This window comes from Amblyomma americanum, chromosome 11 (genome assembly GCF_052857255.1).
Source record: "Amblyomma americanum isolate KBUSLIRL-KWMA chromosome 11, ASM5285725v1, whole genome shotgun sequence".
Lineage (NCBI taxonomy): Eukaryota > Metazoa > Arthropoda > Arachnida > Ixodida > Ixodidae > Amblyomma > Amblyomma americanum.
This window is the reverse complement of record NC_135507.1, coordinates 58933632-58958752: the sequence shown is the minus strand read 5'-3', so window position 1 is coordinate 58958752 and position 25121 is coordinate 58933632. Positions and strand designations below refer to the sequence as shown.

General features: G+C 44.5%; 1 protein-coding gene across 4 annotated transcripts; it reads right to left on the bottom strand.

Annotated features, from left to right (window-relative positions):
• Window positions 1-23211, bottom strand: LOC144111020 (phospholipid phosphatase 1-like). 4 transcript variants are annotated; one of them, XR_013309967.1, is made up of 4 exons: window positions 17217-21478; window positions 14759-14977; window positions 11779-11897; window positions 1-5004 (listed from the first exon to the last, which is right to left on the bottom strand). XR_013309967.1 is itself a non-coding variant. In XM_077644105.1 (4 exons), the coding sequence occupies exons 1-2, from the start codon at window positions 22718-22720 to the stop codon at window positions 17363-17365; spliced, it is 1098 nt and encodes a 365-aa protein (XP_077500231.1). In that variant the 5' UTR covers window positions 22721-23211; the 3' UTR covers window positions 11784-11897; window positions 14759-14977; window positions 17217-17362. The 4 variants fall into 4 exon arrangements, 1 of the variants encoding a protein (XP_077500231.1); XR_013309966.1 differs by lacking the exon at window positions 11779-11897 and adding an exon at window positions 10806-11048; XM_077644105.1 differs by lacking the exon at window positions 1-5004 and adding an exon at window positions 21662-23211 and having other exon boundaries at window positions 11784-11897; window positions 17217-17401.
• Window positions 23212-25121: the final 1910 nt, after the last annotated feature.

The window sequence follows — 25121 nt, the reverse complement described above, 5'->3', positions numbered from 1 at the left end:
GGCAGGGTGTTTTCAGGTCAATACGAGACCATGCGTGTTATAACTAATTTGGCAATATTACACATTACACTAATTTTTTTTTCAAGGTCAATGGGTTGACCATCAAAACAAAAAAGAGTGTTTAAATAAAACTTCCGCCTATTTATTAATTGCCATGAAGCTGGAGGGAGAATATTTTAACTTTCAAACAATTACTCAGAGCAATGAGCATACTCTGTAGCCAACTTAAAAGAGTGGCAGCAACTTAGACAATGTGCTCGTATAATGCCTGGGTTCATGGAGGAGATCTTCCAAGCCTGCCCAAGCGTTTTTCACAAATAACGTAATGTCTATGAGCTTTCACCAGTGACACAGTACACCGGCAATGAGTCTTCTTTCTGGCTATTAAAGCAAATTAAAAAGTTATGAAGGCGAAACTCCTCTAATAAATCTAGCATAATGAGGCCTGGTGGTCTGATGAAATAAATCCAGAACGGAAACGCTCACGGTAAAAACCACAAGGAAAAAACCAATTCTGTCAGCAGTGTCACCAATATGAAACAGCACAAAAGATAAACATGAATCATTAATAGCAAGTCACAATGAACCAGATTAGATAAGTATTTCCCAACAGCAAATAGGATCAGAAGTACAAGCAATAGAAGCTCCTGTAAACATCAGATAAAACAGTAGTGATTAAATTCGCCCCACTTCATCTGAAAGCACGCCAAAAGGTATTACTATTGCTGTGTGGAGCTCACATTATCAAGTTGTACGCAGAAGCATGCAGAAAACAATAAGCCATGAAATAATGAGACACAAAAGCTCAAAAGGGTGACAGAACCACAATGGAAACTGAAGAGCTAAACTGGTGAGACTACAGCACAAAAAGCAAGACAGAGTATGATGCATAAAAGGCACAGCCACACAAACACATGCACTTTTTCTACTGCAGCTTTTTTGCTGTGTGCACTCTAGCTTGTGTCTGTAACTTATGCTCTAGTCTGCTGGATCCAAAGGTTTTCTCAGCCATCATGCACAATTCCACCTGTGAAAAGTTTCACGATATCCGTTGTTAACGTTGAAATGACGGTTGGTTTATATGGTTTAACATCGCACAGCAACTCAGGCTATGAGGGATGCCTTAGTGGAGGGATCCAGGTAATTTTAACAAACTGGGGTTCTTCAACATGCATTGACATCATACATTACATGGCCTCCTAGCATTTTGCTTCCATCAAAATGCGACCACAGCAGCTGGGATTGAACCCGTGTCTTTTGAGTCAGCAGTCGAGCACCCTAACCACTGAGACACCATGGCTGGTTGCTGAAACAATGAGGCAGTGCTCCAGGCGTTAACAAGGCAGGGTCTGATGCGTCTCATTTTGTGCAACGATACCACAGTCTGAGATCACTGGCTATGCTACTTTACATCATGAACATCAAGCAGTTCTGCCTGCAAATGGTGAAAGCAGTGGTTTTAGAAGATGGTCCTTCGGTCAGCTTGTGTACTCATTGGTCGCCAGTATTCGTTTCCATGCCTGCAAAATGAAATGGAGCAAAAAGTTGATTACAATAAGAACTGCAAGGCTACAAACCACAGCATTTTGTTAAAGTATAAACACCTAATTTTGATGGCAGGTTTTCTTCTCTACACTAATGCAGAAGATACTATCATGCATGAATCCCCACTTATATTTGGCTATGACCGGTAAATAATTTATAATCGAATTGTTCAATCCTGCTTCTTCAGTTTCTACAGCTGAACAATTACAGTGATATCAACGTGTGCATATAGGTCACGTGCGACATGACAAAACTGCAATATAATCGCCGCTTCTGCATTCGTTGTCATTCCGTCACTTGAAGCAAGCTGGGTTTAGCATTATCGTGAATTAAAATGAGGAAGCAGCGATTTTACCGCAGTTCTTTCGTGCCTTACATGACTCATAAGCAAGAAAAAAGAAAGAATACCAATCTTAGAATAAAGTAACTGCCCAAGCTCCTTTAACTATCATCCAATATCTCCGACAAGCATCCCCGCAAAGCTGCTTGAATTAGCATGAAGCCTTATGGCACACTTTGAGGCAATTAATTTTTATACTCAAAGCACAGTTTTACACAGCTACTCAACAGCACGGGCTACAAAACACAAATAACATGATCAAATGAAGGCAACTGCATAATCACTTATTACTGAGTTTTGAGTCCTTAAAGCAATACAATAATTGTTAATAGGGATGAAACACTTCTGGGGAAGGCCTATGCAATTTATGTGCACTGTAGTAAGGTGAAACTTATAGATATGTTACCTATAGGGTGCCGCATTACTACACTGACCGATCCCTATATTAAATAAAATTAGCTATCTTTTGTTGTACTGTGTTGAACAATTAAGAGGCATCAAAACTTTTGAGCTCATAATAAAATCGAATGATTAGCTTTCTTAATTAAACACTTTAACAACAGACTACTTCACAGAGAAATTCTGTCCAGCGGTCATAAATGTGACCAGTTGCACTGAAGGCTTAGTGTTATCCAAACATACCAGTCATAATTCATCGCTTCCAAGCGTCCCATCCACTGTTACAAAGCATGCCGCACTGTTCTTTTATTGTATGATTAGCCTTGTCAACAAGAAAATCTTTTGTGGTGGAGTTGAGGTATCGATGCCAGAATGAAGAAAGACGCGATGTTACATGGGCGCAAGGCGTGCCACCAAATCCCCTGTTTATTCCAACCAACGATGTATATATATACAGATGAATGTAGATGGTGCTCGAGATACGTACTAACAGTAGCGCCCTCTATACACAACATCTTTCCTCCCCGAAATGACAAGAAAAACAAATGCAAGCTAAAAGTCCCAAACTGTTTCAGGCAAGCACAAAAAAAAAATAAGACACAACAAGCAATTTAGGTTACATAGTCCCGGTACCACACGGGCACTGTCCTTTGCCGCTGAGATTACGTGGCACTTTCACAGCCACATTTTCCCTCCGTAAAGTGTTTCCTTGCTGTTGGCTATGTTCTGTCTGCTGCCCATTATGCATTTCACATTCTGTACCAACGATTGATGTAGCTTCCTGATGCCTTGTTTCAACCTGCATTGCATCTGTTACCATCTCACGACAATCATCAGCCGCTGTTGTAGTGTCTGCTGCCATCAAGGTCGTGTTCCAGTACCTGCAGAAGACTCAAAGTAGGACAGATCCGTCTCCAGATCAACCGCTCTTCCATGATGCCCCTTCACCTACTCAACTAACATCGGTGCATCTTGCTGACCTCACCGGGCAACTACCGTCAACTTTGACGCATTCCATTTCTTTCAGTCTGCTAGTAAAAATGAATTCCTACCTATACGTTTCTTCACCTCCTATGGCAAGGAAAACTTCTGCTCGCCTTTCATGCCAGTATCTCTCCGTATCTTCACAAAGTCCACTGTGTTGACGGTGGAATCTATGGCACCCAGTTTTGCATCCGTGTAGCTTTTCACTCGATGCTGGTTCTTGACCCACTGTCGCAAGTCTGCCATGTGCGCCACTGGCTCATCGAAGAATCCTCCTCCTGGGAGGCCAACAACATCCAACCGAGTTCGAGGTCGCCTTCCGTGTAGCAAGAACGCTGGAGACAACCCTGTTGTAGCATGTGGCGTAGCCCTGTAGATGCTCAGGTATTCCAGGATAGCTTCCTTCAATGGCCTGCGCTCCACTGACGCAGTCTGTATGTACCCCTTCAGAACACAATTGAACCATTCGACCTGGCCATTGCACTGCAGGTAATACGATGTCACATAATGCTCAATGCCCTTATCCTGCAAAAATTCCTGAAAATATGTGGAGATAAATTGACATCCATTGTCTGTAACCACATTCCCTGGGTACCCTTCCCGTGCAGAAAGCTCTAGCAAGACTGACTACTGACTATGCAGTTATAGGTGAAACAAAAAAACTTCAGGCCACTTGCTGTGATAATCCACGACTGTTACTGCAAACCTGCAGTCGGGCGGTGCTCGTTCCATTGGGCCCACAATATCTATTCCCATCTTATCCCATGGCTTCTCTGGCCATGGTACTGGCTGCAGGGGGGCTGTCATAGTTTTTGCAGACTTTTCTGCCGCTTTACAAACTGCACAGCTTCTGATGGCATTTTCCACATCGTCATTCATTCTAGGCCACCAGTACAACTCTCTCAGCCGCTGCTTTGTCCTGACAATGCCCGGATGAGATTTGTAAGCAATTGCAAAAAACTTGGATACGTGATCCACTGGAGGCACTATTCGCTCCGCCCGAAGCAGCAATCCCTCCGCAACAGAACGTTCATCTCGAATGCGTGCGAACAGTAAGAGCTTTCCTGTGAGCTCCTTATTTTCTGGCCACCCAGACATGATGTACTGCATCACCTCCTACAACACTGGGACATTATCTGTTGCTTCCTGTAGTTGACTTTTCGTAACCACACTCGACACCACAGAGACTACCTTCTCCAAAGGCTCACCTTCCACAGACGGCACAGGCAACCGAGACAGTGCATCCGCCACCACATTGGTTTCTCTCTTTGTATACTGTACAGTAAAGCTGTACTGCATGAGCCTTGCACACCACCTTTCTATTCGAAGCGGGCGCCGTCCTGTGCCACTACTGGATAGCAAAGTCACCAGTGCCTGATGGTCGGTCCTTAGAATGAACTTTCGGCCCCACAAATATACATGCCAGTACTCGCAAGCCCATAGGCATGCCAATGCTTCCCGTTTTCCTGTAGAATGCCTATGCTCTTGTGATGTCAAAGTCCTGGATGCAAATGCAACTGTGCGCGACTCCCCATCAACGACTTGTTGCAACACAGCCCCTAGCCCATGGGACGAGGCATCAGCCGTCACCTTTACAGGTAGCGCCCTGTCAAACATGGCCACGGCCCCGCACGATGCCAGCAGCGCCTTGGCCTTGCAGAAACTGTCCTCGGCGCTCCGGTCCCAACAGAAATCCTGGCCCTTGCGAAGAAGACGCCGTAGTGGTTCCACTTCCTCTGCATAGTGTGGAATAAAACGAGAATAATACTCCAGAAGTTCCAAAAAAGAACGGAGACCAACCACATCAGTCGGTGGCTGTGCACAAAGAATTGCGTCAACTTTCAACTTCAGGGGCCTGAGCCCTTTAGCACTGGCATGGTGGCCCAAGAATGATAGTTCTTGCACCTCAAATGCAGATTTCTTGTTTAGTTGCAGGCCAGCCTTAGCAATCCGTCGCAAAACCTCACGCAAGTGGTCCAGCTGTTCCCTCTTTGTCCTGCCGAAAACAATGATATCCCTTCAAAATCTGCATCATCCACTGAAATGTAGCCGGGGCAGAGGCGAGGCCAAAACATACTCTGCAGAAAAGGAACAGTCCTTCTTGCGTCACGAGCGTTATTTCTCGACTGCCTTCAGCCAACTCCATTTGGTAGTACGCGGATGCCAAGTCCAATTTTGAAAACCATGCTGCCCCATTCAGCTCATTCAAGAGTTCTTCAGTATGAGGTAGTGGAAACCCATCAGCCACTACTGCATTGTTTGCTTCCCGCAAATCTACGCACAGGCAGATCCGTCCATTCTTTTTTTTCACAACCGCCGACACCCACTCCGAGGCATTCACACGCTCAATGATGCCTTCCAGTTCCAACCTTGCTAGCTCATTAGAAACTTGCTCTCATAGTGACAAAGACAGGTGCTGAACTTTGGCTCTCACGGGCTTCACATTGGCGCGCAGCTTCACTTCATGTACTATGTTTTTCGCCAACCCTAATTTGTCGGCAAAAAGAAAAGAGAACTCGCATAGTTCGGGGGGTAGTCACTTGGTGCTCGCCGTTGTCCGCAGACATGCCAACGACGCTCCATCAATGCGTAACCGTAGCTGTTGCACTGCGTCCAAACCCAATAACGCCACGCCCTGTGGAACAATGTGGAACCGAACGTTGGCCGACATACTCCCATGCCTAGTTTTGGCCACAAAGCAACCGATGACCGGAATCCTTTTGCCAGAGAAGTACCGCAGCGTCGCTACAGCAGGACCCAAAGCAAATCGGCAGGCGAACTTTTCTTGATATACATGAGAGGATTTTCAATAAACACCTCTCATTTGTGAGGAGATGAAAGAAAAGAGAGAAAACAAGAGACCGATAATTTTATAGAACTGTCGGGATAATACTTTTCATAACTATATATATATGCCGCGGTGGCTCACTGGTTATGGCGTTCGGCAGCTGACTCGAAAGACGGGTTCGATTCCGGCCGCGGCAGTTCCATTGCGATGGAGGCGAAATTCTAGAAGCCCGTGTAGTTTGTGATGTCAGTATACAGAACCCCAGGAGGTCGAAATTTTAGAAGTCCCCACAACAGCGTCCCTAATAGCCTGAGTCACTTTGGAACGTTATACCCACAGATATATATACGGGGTGTCCCAGTTAACTTGAGCCAAGGGTTAAAAAATAAATTATTAGAGACAGGCGAGTGAAACCAGTTGCATAATGATGACAGCCACTTTGCGCACCACATTCAAATTTTTTGTTTGGAATGGATTAATACTTTAAGTTTAATTATCTAAATTAATAAATATCACAGTGCTCTTGAGAGCAAAGCTGCCGACAGCTTCAGCTTTCGGTGGGCACTATATCCTTATAGTTTGTCCTATACGATGTCCAATAAAGAGAGCAGATGTAGACAGTGCAGAAGCAGCAACATACTGCAAATCTGTAGGAGCTCTCACGAGCTACCTTAGCTACAATGTCCAAGAGAGGCTTCGGTTGTGCTTGCGTGTCAGCAGACACTAGCAACTAACAAATACTGCAGGTAACCTTACTTAAAAAGCCATATAACAAAGCTGACAAAATTAAAGCTCAAAGTAATCTCGTAGCGCCCACACAAGAAACTACGCCACATTGGCCGATCAGTTACTTCCCTGTACTTCCGCTCGTCTGCAGACACTCTCACAATGCGCAGCTGAACCTATGTACAAGTGCATGCTGCAAAGTGAGGCTCCAGCGCAGGAGTTCTTCGAAGGGGTAGCCTGTTCATGAGCCGCACCCTGCGCAGTTGCATGCAGGCTTCAGCAGCCGCGACAAGACAAATACCGAAGGTCTTCAGTGCGTGTTGACATCTGCGAGCTCCAGACGCCATACGACAATTATTTGTTTCGCACTCCGACCGCACGTCCCCAACACCCGGGCAGCATCAAAGAAATGCTTGTATGTAATCCTGCTGATTCCAGAATTTTGACTGGCGAGCAGTGCATGCTACTCTGTGGCTTGCTGCGAGTTTCACTTTCCGTGTAAGAACTTCTGCAGCGTCGCCACAACGGGGCCGGTGGCTTTCGCTTTTTCTGAACCCGTCTAGTCAGTTCGGCCTTAGTGCGGTGCCTGTCGCATCTGGAGAGCCGCGGTGACAGTCTCAGACGATTACATTGTTGGCCGGCCTTCGGCCTTACAATGTTTTGTGCCCGTACTTTGTCCTTTCTCTGGAGACTACCATGGCATGGTTTGGCTCTCCTTGCGCGCAGCTGTCTTCTCGACACTGCCCTGGCTGTTCTGTCCTGCGCGCCTCCCTTTCTCGCAGTGCCCTCACCCTTCTCATCTGTTCTGTGACGCAGCACCGAGCCGCATTCCCCACTTGAATTCTTACTATTGCCTCACGCCTTCGATGAGTCACTGCACATTGTACCCCCGAATTGTCTTGACTGCACTTTACTTTCTGCTGAGCCTGATAACTTCCTCTCCTGAGACATATGCTATCCGACCCCATGATTCTAACTACCTGTCCCGCAACTTGATCTGAACCACGCTCTTTCACCAACGTTGTGTTCTGGCCCAAGGTTTCAGCGGTGCATTCAAGTGACTCGCTGTCACTCTTTTTACAGCAAAGCGTTGTCTCCAATACTTGGCTACTATTGTTTGCCAGCCGCATCGAAGGAGGGTCTCCTTTGTATCGTTTACTGCACTGGCCTGCAAACTCACTACTCTCTTCTTCAAAGAAAGCATCAGCCCCACTTGTCAAAGCAGCCTCTGCTTTTCCTTTGTTCGCGTTATCAGTGCTCGCTAACGAAGCAGGTCGCTCGGCTTTGTTTTTGATGGGGTAGCTGCAACTCTTTTTCTCCGCCTCTAAATCAGCAAATGCTGCCCCTGCAGCCGGCAAAGGTCCTTTCTGGGCTTAAACCTGCGCTGTCATTACTCTCCTGAGCAACGGCTGTTTTCCTAGCTGACCAAGCGGGGTTCCCAGGCTGGTCGCATGACACTCAGATGGGAGCGCTGCCCGCTTACATCACTTCGTAGTTTAGAGTGTGCCACTCCACGAATGGCAAAATACCCGTAAAGAGCTCTTATCGCCGTCTCATAGCTGTTGACCTCCTCATCGGTCAGATTCACCAATGCACCTCTGACATCACCTGGGAGGATGGTCAGCAACGTCTTTAACCAGCAGCCTTGGTCTAGCTCCTCCTCAGTGCAAATTTGCTCGAAATTTGCGAGGAAAGTTGTAAAACTTTCTCCTCTTCAAAAACTTCTCAAATGAGCTCTCACTTTTTCCCATTTCAGCAACTGAAATTTAGGTGTAAGCTCCTGCGGCTCTTGTTCGTGCAGTTTCTCTAGCTCAGCCTGTCTCTTACATTTGGCTTGCCATTCTCTTTCTCGTTCCTCATGAAATTTTTGCCTTTCCTGTTCTTTCTCTTCACGGAGCCATCGCTCCAGAATCGTTTCCAAAGTCTTGTCTGCCTCCTCGACTGTCGCCTCCTCCGCCCGCATAACGCCCAAAATCACCTCTCTTGGGTGTTGGGTGTTCTGAAACGCCCAGTCCTTCCAAAATTTCAAAGAGGTCCTGTGGAGTTCGCTGACCTTTCCGCGAACTCGTTGATCTTGTGTTCGCAAGGAAAGCTGCTCCCACGGGGTCGGAAGTCCCCAACAAAGGGGCCCGTCCCATCCCTGCCGCCCCTTTGTGCAGCGGACGTCCTCGTTTACGCCGCGCCGTCACGGGGATGACCAGCCGGGAAAAACGCGAACCAAGTACAGCTAACGACATGTGGTTGTTAAGGGGTTGACGAGGTTTCGGGGGCGCACGAGATATTAGCCGAGTGACCGGAAGCCCACTATTCCTGTAACGACTGTCTACTTCCCTTAACGACTGTGTTCTCTTTGTTGCTGTCAACAACCTGAGTGATCGCCTCGTCGGCACATGTTTCTAGCGTCTGTGGTGCCGTGGGTGGCGTGGGAACGGAAGTCGCATTTGTGTTATTTGTGTAGTTATTTGAAACCTCCTTCCCAAATGTTTTAATCAGACCTTTTTCCCCAATCTCTGATCAGTGGGCGGACCTTATTTTCCTTTCCCTAACCACTGATTGGCGAGATGGGTCGTTGTTATCTTATTGGTTGCTGTCCCCGCTAAGGGCGGAGACAGAGCGTTTAAAACCAAGCGCTCTGGGTTGAGCGGGGGCTGAATTCGTCTGATCCACGATTTAGTCATGTAAATAGTTTTCTCCTTGCTTTGCTTCTTCTCGTTTTTTTACCTATGTTGTAAATAAATAGTTAACCTTCTCCTTTCCTTGAGTAATGTGAATGTTTGCGAGTAGAACCACCGGGTCATCAAGAAACCCCGATTTCATCATCAAGTAGTTTCCTCACATCGCCACCGGAAGGGGAAACTCAACTGGTCCTCTACCCTGAAGTTATCCATTGTGGATGACACCTTGTGCCGCTGATGCCTGCTGAACAGAAGCCTCATCTGGATGCGAACAAAACACAAAGTTGCCGAAATCTCATTTCCCAGCCTGTAACCAGAAATAATCACGATACGTTCCGTTCAAATGTAGTCTGTCAGCCGCTATCTTTTGCTGCCGGCGAGGAATGCACGCATAATCTCAACAAAAGTGCATATCAGATGATTGAACGCATCTAGAGCAAGCAGGTGTACTGTACAAATTTAGCTGCGTATCGTATCTGTATGCAATACAGCTTTACTGTAGCGGCTAGCACTCGAATGAAAGGGGATACAATCCTGCCTTGCGTGTCGGTGGCGCTTTTGCTTGCATGATGATCCACACAGGGAATTCTCTTTATTTCTTTAATTAGCCAAACACGACGAGATGCATGCGTACGGTACTTCTCAGATGTTTTAAGCAATTTTGGCAGAAGGCCCAAGCATCAAGATGCACTACAGTTGACGACAACAGAACCAGCACACCTCGGCTGCCGTAATGTGAAAACTGTGTGGCCACATATATGCCCGCATAGATGCCTCGAGCAATGTGCTGGTGAGGGCTTTTAATAAAGGACATGTTTCAATCAATCAAGGATTTCTCAAAACATATCTGCCTTTCCACTGCGCTGAACGCAGCGAATACTATACGGTGCCGTATCAATGCTACAACTCGCTGAACACGTTCAGCACATGCATATATGGACACATACTGGGAGCAGGAATCTGCGGCCGCTCTCTTGAAAGGCCTTGAACACCATCGCAATATGCGCTGGGCGCACGAAATTAACAGCAGAAATATTTCGTGCATATCTTTGCTATCATAATATGAAGCGAAAATTTGTGCTTCCGAGGTGGTGAGATGATTGGACTTGGATCACACACACGTATGCAAAACAAATCGCGAAATATCGTACGAAGAACTGCGGTCCTTCTAGTCTATATAAAAATGGCCACAACCATTTCCCGCTACTATAACGCCTGTCTGTTGTCTGCTAGTTGCCCGAGCACTGCCAACACAAAATCGACCTGGCACGTCTGGCTGGCCAGTGGCAGCCCGAAACCATTTATCCAGCCAGTAGGTACACTGTCACAATAAAAAAAAAAAACGAACATGTTCTGGGCAGCCAGCGGAAGTGTGCGGGGCAGTCGGAGGAAATCGAGCGCCTGGCTCCATGTCCTTGCAACCCAAAGTGAGCCAGCAGGGAGCCACAGGTGGATAAACGAAGATGCCCAATGTGGTAACGCCCATGGCAGGAGGCGATGCTGATACTACTCTCTCACAGCTCGGTCGATGGAAAGGGAAATCCTCGAACACTGTCGTGTCGACGTCACCAATCCGGTCCGGTCGATGCCTCTGTTGGAAAGGAATGGAACGTTGATTCCCAGCAGGTGAATGAACATCCTTGTACTCCCCCGCCTGTTGTCCGAAACATGGGACCTATGTCGAGGTCGCAACAGCCTTTCAATTAACATCCCCAGCACGACGTTTCAACAGCATCGCTCTGTTCGGCAAACCCAGGGCAGACTGGCCACTTGACGGTGCCGCCGTCACCATGGTCACCCCGGTCGAGGGAGTTCGCACCTTAATCCACTTAAGCTGGAGTGCATCCGGATCATAACAGCGCCCTATAGGAATAAATGTCAGGAAAAATTTTCTAACCAGTTTTACCAGTTCACAGTGCACTGAAGATGTCGCTCCTTCGTAAAGAAAAGCTGAGCGCACCTTAGAAAAGAGTGTGAGAGTCTGGAACGCCATTTCAAAGGCGATGTATATTTAAAGCACCGCTATATGGGGGGGGGTGTCACCTTCGGCTTCGAGCGCCGGCGGTGAGTGCGACACACGCGTAACAAAACTTCAGAACAATTTCTTCCGTTTCACAGTCTACTCGTGGTGGCAGCCATTCGTTTACAGTTGGCAAGTGCTTTGAAGATGGCATGACAAAGTGTACAATGTCATTCCAAAGCCAAATATAGCGAGCACTCTATTTGCTCACTGATGCAGTCATTCAAACTGGACAGCCTAGACAGCTCTACATAAAAAGTTCTCAAACGGCATGATAAGCGAATGAAAGCAAACCAGGTACCGTAGCAGACGACGGCGCGGACGAAACCACCGACCGCATCCGCCGCCCGCTAGAGTGTCTGTAAAGGCAGCGGGGTTTCCGGGGGTCAATGGACTCACAGGCTTCTTTCGATGTGGAAACTAGAATAAAGGCGTTAAGCTTTCTGAATCCATCAACGTTGCAAAATTATGACCACTTTCAGGAGAAGTCTATCGTATGTGCAGGATTCTAAGTTGACCTATTTTTTCAAAATTTCAAAATCCAAGGTTGGCGCGTTGATTTACTATTGAAACCAAAGCATAACACCATAAATAAAGGCGAGATAAACAATATATCTGGCATGCTACGGCATGGTTGCATTTTTGCTGCGCGGCTCCGACGCATCGCTCTTGGTGCTGGCCTTGAGCAGCTGTTATGTCAACGTGCAAAACCGGGATCTCCGCCCCGCGCGCGGCGGCCTGTGACGGCCGTTGATAAGCAGGAAACCGGCACCCACCTCCCATCCACTCCCCACATGTGGTTCCAGGTCGCAGGTGCTGGCAAGCGGCAGCGGACCAATAACTCATCCACGTCCTACCCTTAACAAACATCCTCCATGTTTTTTTTTTTACTTTTAACTGCGCACTCAGCGCTCAAGGGAGCTTCGATAGTTAATGGAAAGACCACTGTTCCAATCATGGCGGCACCGCCACTCGGAATGGCAGCCGTGCTTGGGAGCGTTGGTAGCCTACGGAAGAGCTGACGCAGCTTACGCATATTGTCTCTTTGGCTCTGACGCATTTGACTACTGCCGGCCGCGTTTCACAAGTTTTTAGTGTAGTGCTTCTTCAGTCGTCATTCGTGCTCCGGGTCCGGTAAGCGACCGGCGCTCGTTCATGGCTACATTCGAGATTGCTGTCATTCTTTATGCCGAAGAAACGAACAACTGCGGCGGGGTGGAAGTTCGACGTTTGCAACAGGTGATACAGGTGTGGCAGCTGAAGCGAGGTACAAATTTCAGCTGTTCCATGCATTGACCTGATGTGGCTGTTTGCGAAGCGCAGGGTTTCTCTAAGCAATTTAAGATCACGACGGCAGCGCTAGTTAGACGACGGCGCAAGTGTGGAGGAGAAGTCCAGTGACTATACTCCATTTCATACATCAGGTGCAATGCTGTGAAAGCTAGCGCACTTTGCACTGCCTTCATCCGCGACCAAAAAAGAAGCGCGTTCCTTGTGGCGAGCGAAACACAGTGATCCCTTTGTGTGCAGCCTTACTACATGAGACATTTGTCATGAACTTCATCAAATAGACTCTTACTGCTGACATCACGCTGTAACTTTCTCATGCCTTAGACCACTCGGGCACAGAACAAGCGCGGAGTAACAGGCCTCTCTTTATTTTCCCGTCTGGACGACCACCGTACCTTTCATAGCGTTGCACCTGATGTATGAAACGGAGTATAATACATTTTCATTTTTGCAATGTGCACACGGGCACACCCGCACACGGCAGCGGATAGCGGCTGGCGATAAGTGGCGACCGCAGGACAATGCTAACACGTTCTATTATCAAAGGCCAAGCTTTTTATTATCAATGACCAACCTCCAAGTTTTTATTTTTTCTGAAATGTGATATGGGGGGCCGACTTAAATACGAGTCGACTTAGAATCGTGTAAATACGGTTTTGACGAACGATAACGCACAAGACTGGTATGGCGAAGTTTTCTTCCTTTTTTCTAAAATTTAAACAATAAGAACACTCTTAAAACCTACCAGTAAAAGCAAGAAAAGTATATCATTTGGAGGTTGGGCTTTGTCTCCTTGTCCTTGTCTCCCAATAAGACAGCAAGCATTATGTACTCATGGTAGTATAAAACACAAAAGAGAACACAACACACTGTAGGACACGACTTTTCTTTCACCTGCTTATGCTTTTGCGGGTGGAAGGCCAAGAAATAATGTCAGTAACGGTCAGAGTAAGGGTTCGTTAATTGAACCCTCATTAATCTGAAACTCTGAATACTTTGAATTGCTGGCATGGTCCAAACCAATCCCTATGCAAGTCTGTGGTATCAGAAACCCACTAATTTAGACAGTATGAATCTCGCATTCGTTAGTTCGAATGGGCTACCGAAAGGAGGCTGCATCTAGGAATGATCGGCACGGCAAACAGTTGACACAAAAGGCCTATTTAAACCTGAACTGCATCCTGTGGAGTGGCCCGCACACTTCTCTCGGGGGAGGTCCTTCCCATTTTGAAGACATTGTGCTTTGATGCCCCCAACAAAGCACGTGCAAAAAGGAGTTGATAATCATTTTTGCACTGTTTTAATCCAAGAAACTGGCGACTATTGCCCAATCTTTTACCAAGTAAACTTGCTGTGATACAAGCGGTGTGCGTCAGTCTTTTTCGAAGCGGTTCAACAATTCAAACATTTTTACTGGTCCCTTGAAGTTTGAATTAACGAGCTGTTACTAAATTATACACCCAAACTTTAATCTTGTAGAAAAATACCATGTTCCAATGAAAGATTTCACTTGCACATACCATGCCAGTCCCATTCAATTACAGATACAGCTCAGTATGATCACACTTCTTATGGATAAGATAAAGGATCTCAAATATTGCCTTGTGCCAGTTTACCACGAAGCCATGCAAATATGCATACCTATAGCTAATGAGGCTATTATATTGTTAGCTAGCAATGCCTCCCATGTCTAATTCCAGTAAAAGGCAACAAAGCTTTACAGAAGTGCGGTTTTCCAGAGTGTGTATTGAGTTCATGGCATTCTAAAAGGTCCTTTTCTTTGAACGCCTTTGTATAGAACTGGCACTGATATGGTTTTTCTTTCTTGCGGGCTCACACATGCCTTGCAAGGGTTGCATTCAGTGCAAAAGCCATGGGGCAAAGCTGGCACTTGTACGGACGCTCACCAGTGTGGGGGTGAACGTATGCCACCAGGATTTGCTTCTGAGAAAAGCTGCTCCTGCAATGGTTACACTTGTGTTGACGCTCACCAGTATGGGTATGAATGTGTCTCATGAAGTCACATTTCCGTGCAAAGCTCTTTCCACAGTGGTCACACTGCAAGTGATGGCCACCCGTTTGAGTGAGAAGGTGCGGCTCTGTGGGGCTTTTCTTCATGAAGCTCCGACTGCAGTGGGCGGACTGGTACATCTGCTTGCTCGTATTTGCCACAGGCGGCCGTCCGAGCTTGGGATCAGTTATGACAGGGCCTGCACCAAAAAATGCAGGATATTTTAAGTGAAATGCATGACCACACATTGCAGCTCATTTTGTGGTATGGCCAGTAACTTGTAAATGAAGAAGACAATCTCGCATAATAATTAGGCTAAAAAATTTATTTCAAGGTTAACAGGGTGATCCTCAAAAACCGAAAAAAAAACTTAGCTTTAAAACAAAATTTCCTAGTATTTATAAATTTGCATAGAGTTGGAGAGGTGATGTTAAAACTTTCAAAGAATTACTGAGAGCGACGAGCATACTCTGTAGTCATCTTAAGAGCCATAGGTGCTTATAAAAAGTGCTCATACGATCCCCGACTCCATGGGTGGGATCTTTCATGTCTGTCGAAGAATTTTTCATGAGTAACAGTGTCTGTGGCTTTGACTTATGGCATAGTACACTGCTGATGAGTGCATTCCTTTTGTCTATTAAAGCTTGAACGTTAATTACTCTGCATGTTGCAGGAAAACTTGAGCAAACTGCTGGAGAAAAACTCCTGAACGACTACTTCCCTTCTACTAAATGTGTCCAAATGCTCAATATATACATCTGGGCTAAGCTATCACAACGGAAAATAACATAGCGATTAACACATTAAGCTTCTGCATACTGCACCATTTCTGGTATCATTTCACAGTATGCACACGTGACAGCTGCGTTGTTAGCTTATTGTACCAACAAAGCAACCTCTTCAGCTATTATGCCGAAATCATCAGGAAGCAACTTTCATCATACAGCTTCGAAAAAAACAGCTTCCTGAATAAAAATAGGTGTAGGGTGATATATTATCAAACTGAATTGTAATGAATAAATAACTAAAACATACACACCAGCTGTGACTGCTAAGGCAGAAAAATAATACAAAACAAATACACAGAGAAAACTTTTCTACTCAGTCTAGCATAATGATGTTTTGCGGTTTGGTTTACGGGGTTTCACATACCAAAGCGACTCAGGCTATGAGAGATGCTGTAGTGAAGGGCTCCGCAAAATTTCGACCACCTGGGGTTCTTAACTTGCACTGACATCGCACGGTACAACAGCCTCTAGAATTTCGCCTCCATCGAAATTAGACCGCTGCGGCTGGGATCCAACCCGCGTATTTCGGGCCAGCAGCCGAGTGCCGTAACCACTCAGCCACCGCGGCAGCTAGTCTAGCATAATGAGGCCTCATGATCTGAAAAAATAAAAATTCAGAGCGCACTTAAGGCTGCTTACGCGCTGTGAAGGCGAAAGCATTAGTGCGTCATTGTGAGCGTTTGAGTGCAACTCGGGTTGCGCACTGAGAAATGAAAAACAGACGAGGCTCAGAACGGTCATTCAACAAACGCCGAATCCACTAACGTCCAAGTGAAACATTTCAACACTCGGTTCGAATACCTGTCGCAAGCTAGCCTCCAACCTGACTAAGACACATAAGCTATATGAAATGAGAAATCATGTAACACTGCTGCAATAATGTACTATGAATGGTTGTGTCAAAATTTTAATGAGAAGATATGTTTTTCAGAAATGGGAATGGCGCATTCTCTCTCTCTCGCACATCTCAGTGGACACATCTTAAGGTAAGAGGTAAAGTCTGGGAAGGCATACAATTGAAGCTGCATATGTCGTCGGTTCGAATCCTGTTCGTAGGCTAGCCTCCAGCTTGACTACAACACGTAAGCTATATGCAAGGAGAAATTGTTTAACACTACCCAGAATGCTGTGCCACAAACGATTGCTCAGATGTTTAGTTCCTTGCCAATGCTGGAATTTTCTGTACCATCTGCAAGTGCACTAACACATACATGCCGCTGGCTTTTCTTCTATTGAGGTTAGTAAGGCTTTCGCCTTAAATATCAGAATGGAAGCAGTCACAGTAGAAACCACAAGGACAAAACAAATTATGTCAGCAGTGTCACCAATGTAATACATAGCACTAAAAATAAGCAGGAACCATTAATAGCAAACCACAATGAACCAGACTAGATAAATATTTCCCAACAGCAAATGAAACTGAAGCCCATTCAATACAAGCTCCTGTAGACATCAGGTAAAACAGTATAGATTAATATTCACCCCAGAACATCCGATAGCATAACAAAAAGGTATTACTACTGGTTTGCAGAGCTGTCTTTAAAAAATATTGTAACGTGCAACTGTATGCAGAAGCATATACAAAACAATAAGCCATAAAATAATCAGACACGGAAACTCAGAAGAACCCGAGAGAAGGTATATTCAAACCTGTCTCTTCATCCACCTCTTCTCCCGCTGATGCGAAGCCGATGGCAAAAAGGTGCCGCTGCTACAAGTGGAGACGGGCAACGCCAGTTCTTGTTTCGCCGACAAAGTGGAACGACACAGTGATTTAAATTTGGGACTGCTGTAGCTCAGGTCCATAGCTGACCGAGGAAGCCCTGTGCAAGCAGCTGCGACAGGCAATGTGGCACGAGGCCTAATAAACAGTCTTGTTGATACCTCTGTAAGCTCATACATAAACCATTGCCAGACATTGTGCTGCAAGTACCTGTGCCACAAGCAGACATTTGTTGCATTGAATATGTGGAAATGTTTACACTTTCTAATGCCCTGAAGTACCACCAAACCAGTATAATATCACTTCTTAAGAAAACTACATTGTGCAATTGGCAATTATTGTTGCTGCTGGCATTAAAAGTGCACATTTTTCTCTCACCATCACAGACAGCAAGGTAAGTTTTAAAGGTTTCAAAAGCACTTTTTTGTAGCTTTGCATTCTCCATTTTAGAGCAAATTAACCTCAGGCTTGCCAGCAGACTTGTTAACATAAATTTAAGTGCCTAATTCTATGAAGAACGTCACATATAATTAATGCATTTTTCTGCAATTCTTACTGCATTTTAAAGAGGCTCGAATTATTTATTTATTTTATTTTATTATTTATTTTATTTATCAATACTGCAATCCCCTCTGGGGATTTTAGCAGGGTGGGATACAATAAATACATAATGAAAACAATAACACAGACAAAGCATATAATACAAATTAGATCCATGGAGCGTATAAACAGTTAAAGACAACACATTTCTAAACAATACCTGAAATAAATGCCGATAGTGATGATTTTGAAATTTGATCATTGGTTAGTAGATTCCATTCAGTTACTGTTCGGGGAAAGAAAGAATACTTAAAACAGTTATTATGGGTGCTAAAGGCGGTTATTGTGCGATTGTGTCTCTGCCTTGTAGAATAACCAGATGAAAAACTAATTATTCCCGTGAGGTCGGTTTTATAATGACCGTTAATAAGTTGAAAGAGGAATTTTAGTCGTGATACACGGTTTCTTTGCGTTAATGGTGGCAGGTTTGCTTTCATTAGTAGTTCAGTTACTGATGTACGTCCAAAGCTATTATATATGAAGCGAACTGCTTTTCTTTGCACCATTTCCATCTTGGGGATGTTAGTCTTGGTGAAAGGGTCCCAAATTACACATGCATAGTCTAGTATCGGCAGAATTACACTTTTGTATGCGAGCAGATGGACAGAAGGGGTGGAAAGTCTCAAAGCCCTCCTCAAGAAGAATAATTTGCGGTTAGCATTAGCTACTACATATTCAAGGTGCTTAGTCCAAGTGAGATCATTAGTGATCCAGAGTCCTAGATACTTGTAGTGTGTTACTTCGGAGAGAAATATGTCGTTAGTAGCATATGGATATTTAAGTTTGTGCTTCTTGCGTGTAATGGTCATAAAAACAGTTTTTTGAAAATTAATTAACATTTGCCAAGCTTTGCACCAGGCAACAACTTGTCCTAAGGCATTGTTCAGCAGTTCCTGGTCAGCGGCATTCTCTATTTCCGAGTACAATACACAGTCATCAGCATAAAGTTTAACCTTAACGGGAATACCATGCAGTACATCATTAATAAACAAAAGAAACAAAAGAGGCCCAAGCACCGAGCCCTGCGGGACGCCAGAGCCAACTGAAAGTCGTTCTGAATGGTGGTCATTAAAAACAACAAATTGTTCTCTGTTCTCAAGATAAGCCGCAAGCCAATTAATTAGTTGAGAATTTTTCAGTATTGTACCTAATTTGTGAAGTAACTTTTTATGAGACACCTTGTCGAAAGCCTTTGAAAAATCCATAAAAACAGCGTCTATTTGTTTCCCATTGTTAATTGCTTTAGCAAAGTCATGCACTGTTAGAACCAATTGGGTATTTGTAGAGTAGCCTTTTCGGAAACCATGTTGATGCTTCGTAAGTATATTATATTTCTCCAAGAACTCTGAGATATGATTATGAATTATGTGTTCCAAAAGTTTACATACCGTAGATGTTAAAGAAATTGGGCGGTAATTTTGAATGCACTGTTTTTTTCCTGCCTTATGTAGTGGCTTCACTGTGGCAGTCCTCCAGTCGCTCGGCACTTGTCCCTCGCACAATGATCTCGTGAACAGAACGTGCAGGTATTTTGAGGTCCATTCTGCATACCGCTTTAAAAATGTGTTTGGAATGTTGTCCGGACCGCAAGACTTTTTAATGTCCAGATTTAAAAGCATGTTTAGTATTCCTGTTTCACTTATTTTAACATCGGGTATAGGTGACGTAGGTAATTCGAAAGACGGCATTACGCCATTATCTTTAGTAAAGATGGACTTAAAATGTTTATTAAATGCATTTGCTATTTCCTTGCCATCGCACACATCTTTACCATCAACATGAAACACATCACATTCCTTGGAAGTCGGAGAAATAGAACGCCAAAACTTTTCTGGAGCTGTAGTTATGAAACTGGGCAGTGATTCACCATAGTAGCGTTGTTTATCGGCATATACTTTATTTTTTTAAGGCGGGAGGAAATTTCGTCAATCTTGTTTTTGACCGCCTGTGCAGCATGGATTTTCAATCTTTTCTTAAGACGCTTCAATTGCCTTTGGAGTTGTAACGTCTCACGGGAGATCCCGGGGTTCCTGCCGTCTTTCTTTTTAGTTATCAGCGGGACAAAACGGTCAATGCACTCTTTTACTAATTTTTTAAACCTGCACCAAAGCGAATGCACATCATCTGTGCTATCTGAAAAGGCATGGAAGTTAAGCGAAAGTATGTCAATGATTGATACATCATCGGCTCGAGAAAAGTTTGGGTAAGATGGATATTTAGGCTTGCTATCCAAGACGGCATCAGCAATGGTGAGTAGGACAGCTTCGTGGTCTGAAATTCCAGGTACTATTTCGTAATTTGTATCTGCGCCTATTGATCCGCTGACAAAAAATAGGTCAAGGACTGACTGAGAACTGCCCTGAATTCTTGTGCTTTGTTCCACAATTTGCAATAAATCAAAGGAACAAGCAATGTCCAACATTGCTTCACCTAAAGCGTCATGTTTTTCAAGTGAGAACGTCGACCAGTCTATATTAGGTAAATTAAAATCACCTGACAATATAATACGATCACCAAGTTTGACATTCGTGTACAAATATTGTTTGAGATCGTCTAGAACGGAAACGGTAGAACTAGGGGGCCTATACATTGCTGCAATAACATATCTAACATTTCCATAGTATGCTTTATAAAAAATACACTCTACATTGGGTATATCAGACATTGGGAAAATTCGCAAGGTTGACTTAAAGAGTATGCTAACGCCTCCACCTCTACCATCACGGTCTTTTCTGTACGAACTGTAGCCAGTGGGTACAAACTCACTGCCAAATACTGTGTCGTTAAGCCAAGTCTCAGTCAAAACCGCAATTTCTGGATCGTGCAAAAGCAGAAGAGCCTCCAACTCAGCAGTCTTGTTTAGAACACTCCTACAATTAACATTTAATATTTTCAGGGTCCGAGGTTTATTGGTGAGAAGTCAGTTTGATTTCTTTCTAAGCCTGAAGCGAGAACCTTTCGCTTCGTCCCAACCAAATAGGACGTTATCAACGCTTAGTTTATCGAATAATAACTTTGCTTTGGCTCCTTCGTCTCTCTCTTCTTTACAGCTTTTCCATAACTGTTTACGTATTCCTCGAACTCGTTTTGAATAATCCTCAGCTATTGATATGCCGGAGTCTTTGAGCTTGTGACATGATTGTAATATGGACATTTTTTCACGGAAATCGAGCAGTTTTAAAATGACAGGTCGCACCTTGCTTGCTTCCTTTTTACCCATTCTATGGCATCTTTCGACGCCACTTACCGTTAAACCCAGCTTTTCCTGAAAAACGCCGTTTGTTACTTTCTCTTCCAGTTCATGGTTAGACTCAATGCTGTCCTCCTCTATACCGTAAATGATAAGGTTATTTCTTCTACCTCTGTTTTCTAAGTCATCCATCTGGTTTCTAACTAAAGTAAGCTGCCCCTGAAGTTCTGATATGGTAGATTCCATATCTTTCACCTTCGTGGCTAAGACATTTAGGCCGGATAACTGTCTCTCAATACCGTCAATCCGCTCAGTTAAAGAGGAAAGCTTGTCTTCTATCTTGTTTTGTGATGCCTGTAGGCCCTCCATTGTTGAAGTAATCTTACCCTGGCCTGCTAGTAACTCCTATAGCATCTCTTTTTCAGTTGGACCAGGATTTGCTTCAATATCGGCACAAGACAACAGATCTTTCGATAATGTAATAACACAAGACAGAAAGCACTCAACGCTCAGTGGGCAGGGCAGCAGCACTAAAAAACGATCGTCACTTCGATAACAATGTTCATATTTGAGATTGCCAACCTGAAGTGCAAAGCAAAAGGGATTGCTTAGCATGTTGCCGTGTCTGCTGCTGACATGCCCACTGGCGAAGAAAAGCTCCGGTGGTGGATTTATAGTCGATGGATGAGCCACGTGACATGACGTCCCCGATGTCGTCAAAGGTGTGGAAGCTGATAGCCAAGGTTGGTCTGGTTCAGTGATGACTCCGTCGGAAAGCAGTACTGCTGATACGGCATCGAATCCTTGAACATGGTTCGCACGTGTCGCTTGATACCACTCACGCGGCGCTAGCAGGGCTCCGAGAAAGACCACGATAATGGCCACCAGGTAGCCCTGTGCAGCTCCTGCCAGGACATCACTCCAGTGGTGCTTGTAGTCGGAGATGCGGGAGAGTGCAGTGTACCAGGCGAGTGACACCAGCGCCACCTGCATGACAGTGCGTGCAGCCACTGCCACAGAATTGCGCCACGGCATCCGTGCATGGATGTACAGCACAGTGTACAGCATGGTGTAGGCCGAGAAGGACGAGTGTCCTGGCATGAAGGAGAGCCGCATCTCCTTCAGCTCATGGCTTGTGGCATTACCGCCGCAGGTGAATTTCTCCACGTAGGTGTGGGGCACTTTGCACAGGACACTCAGGTTTCGCGGCTCGCAGAGCTCGAAGAAGTGCGGCCGCAGGCGCCCGATGGTGTACTTGGCAATGTCGGTGATCAGCTGGCTCGTCGCCGCACCCAGCAGGAACACTCCAATGAGCACGTACAGTACCTGCAGTGGAACTGGTACAACCCGTCCCAGGAGCAACTTCTTGCTTGTAGCAATTGTCTCGGGAACATGCAGCTTGGCTCTCACAGCCTCCAGCACAATCATCACAGTAATCGGGATTAGAGCACCATAGGAGTAGAGCATTGCGGATGTGACTGTGGAGCTACGATGTGGGTACCTGAGAGACTCATCACCGCAGAAAAATCCCCGTTTGAACGGCCGACCAGCCAGAAAAAGGACAAGGACGGGGACAGCCACTGCGGCAAGGCACACGACATGAACGATCACTGTGAACAAAAGGTTATTATTTTGTGGCATTGTAGATCCTCGGCGAAATCTGGGATCGTGCAAACAAATTCGGGTTATGCGCGGTCTTCTGCACTCCCTACAAAAGGCGCCCAAACATGTGTAACTTTACTGAACCGAAGCACTTTTCTCGAGACCCCTCCGCCCCACACTTCCCACTGATCAACTTGATGAAATTAGTTGTTGGCAAGCAAAAACAATTGCAAGTCAGAGACATCAACTTTGTTTAGAAGTCAGACTGCAAAGACTGATAGTGAGTAACAGATCTCAAGTTATGGTATATTACAGACATACATATTAAGTGATCAACTTGATGAAATTAGTTGTTGGCAAGCAAAAACAATTGCAAGTCAGAGACATCAACTTTGTTTAGAAGTCAGACTGCAAAGACTGATAGTGAGTAACAGATCTCAAGTTATGGTATATTACAGACATACATATTAAGTGATCAACTTGATGAAATTAGTTGTTGACAAGCAAAAACAATTGCAAGTCAGAGACATCAACTTTGTTTAGAAGTCAGACTGCAAAGACTGAGTGAGTAACAGATCTCAAGTTATGGTATATTACAGACATATATATTACATTTTGTGTTTTTAGACTTTTTTAGAGCACCTGTTCTAAATCATTGTATATCAACAGGAGCCAAAAACTGCTTGGCATATATGGATATTAGCATTTGATTAAAAGGATGCAGCAGCAACCTTATATAATTCTGGTGCAGTGGATTCTTCAAAAAACCTCACACAAGCAGACAAATCAAGCAAAAGTATTATTTGATGCACTATGCGTCTTGCTCAGTGTACTCACAAACAACAATTATTGCTATTAACAACGCACACCATTAAAGCGTAAGTAAATTTTTTTTCTTAATAATTGTACATGTTTTTCTGTTATAAGTGGGAGGACTACAGCAAAAACAAAAACAGAGCGAAAAATGGCCAGTGGCAGTGAAAGTGTGGAACCCCGCAACATGAACGATACCGCTTATACATGAAACAGTGCCTAAAAACTGAGGCAAAAACCAAATTCCCGTCTCCTGACTTGCTTTCAAATCTTACCACAAAGAGTTCTAGCGTCATCTAATGAATGCATTTTGACCTTGCCAAACTGCAAAAATCAATCCCAGTGGTGAGCCTATTAACCCCAACAACTGAGCCGACACTCTTTCGATTCTGTTTTCACACCTGTTAACCTTACTTGTGTCAACTGCAACACAGCACAGCATCCCCATCAAGCCAAAGCCCTTGCCTAATATTTTCCTAATTTTCTGACACGGTACAAACTGTGCCTAACCGGAAAAAAGCTAAAACAGCACCAATCTTCAAATCAGGTAACCTCTCTGACGTGTATCTATGATGTGGAAACTGAAATAGATGCTACTCCACATACTAAAAATGTCGTACTACTGCCTGGCAGGTAAGATTAATATTTATTTTTTGGTACAGCCCTTTTGCCGACATGCAATCGCCATCGTGCTCGCTGATCATGGTTTCCAGCATAAGGATACATGAAAAAGGGTGCATGCATTGATTTAAAAATTCTCAGTAAAAATTTATATAATAACAAGTCTTTGTTTGTGCTACACAACCCTAAGTTACTTTGTCAAGGTATTAACGCCATCATAGGGAAGAGGAAAAATGGTCTTCCTTCCGAGCTAAAACTCAGTGGGGTGAATTGTGCCGGAGACTGATTTGCTAATATACTCAGCAAACACTTTTTAGCTGCCAGAGCATACCAATCTTCTGTTAGCTGTCACATAACTCTGACTGCATACTCATACTTGCGTTGCTGCAATAATGATTTTATATTTTTGTCCCCTATTTTAGTAGACGTTTCTATCATTAACGCTTTTGGAAGCACGTGCTCACCTGTAGATGATGAAGTTGCTGTTTTTTCAGTAAAAGGTGCTCTTAATTTATCACTGCAATCTTTACTCATATTTGTAATAGAATGCTGCTTTTTAGTGTATTCCCCAGCAAATTAAAAGTTGTGCATGTTGCTGCGCTATTCTGAGGGGCCGACAAAAATAACCCGAACAATTGTCCTATATCGGTATTGCCTTTGTTTCCAAAATTAACTTAGTGTGTACTTTTCTTGCCAATAAATAACTTCTTACAAGCTAAGCATCTAATCTGCCCCAACAGTATGGCTTTCAGGCTGGTAAATCAACCCAATCATCACTGTTTGATATTAAAAAAGCTATAATTAATACTTTTGAAAATAGGCTTCTTTCTGTTGGAATTTTTCTTTGATTTGTGCGACGTCTTAAGTTTTGTGAAGCATCCAGTACTACTTTATAAATAAGAGACTTATGGGATCCGTGGAGTTGCAAGCGCACTTTTGGAGAGTTATCTAACTGCACGGATCCAGTATACTCAGACTGATGGTGTAAAATTCAATCCAGTTTTGG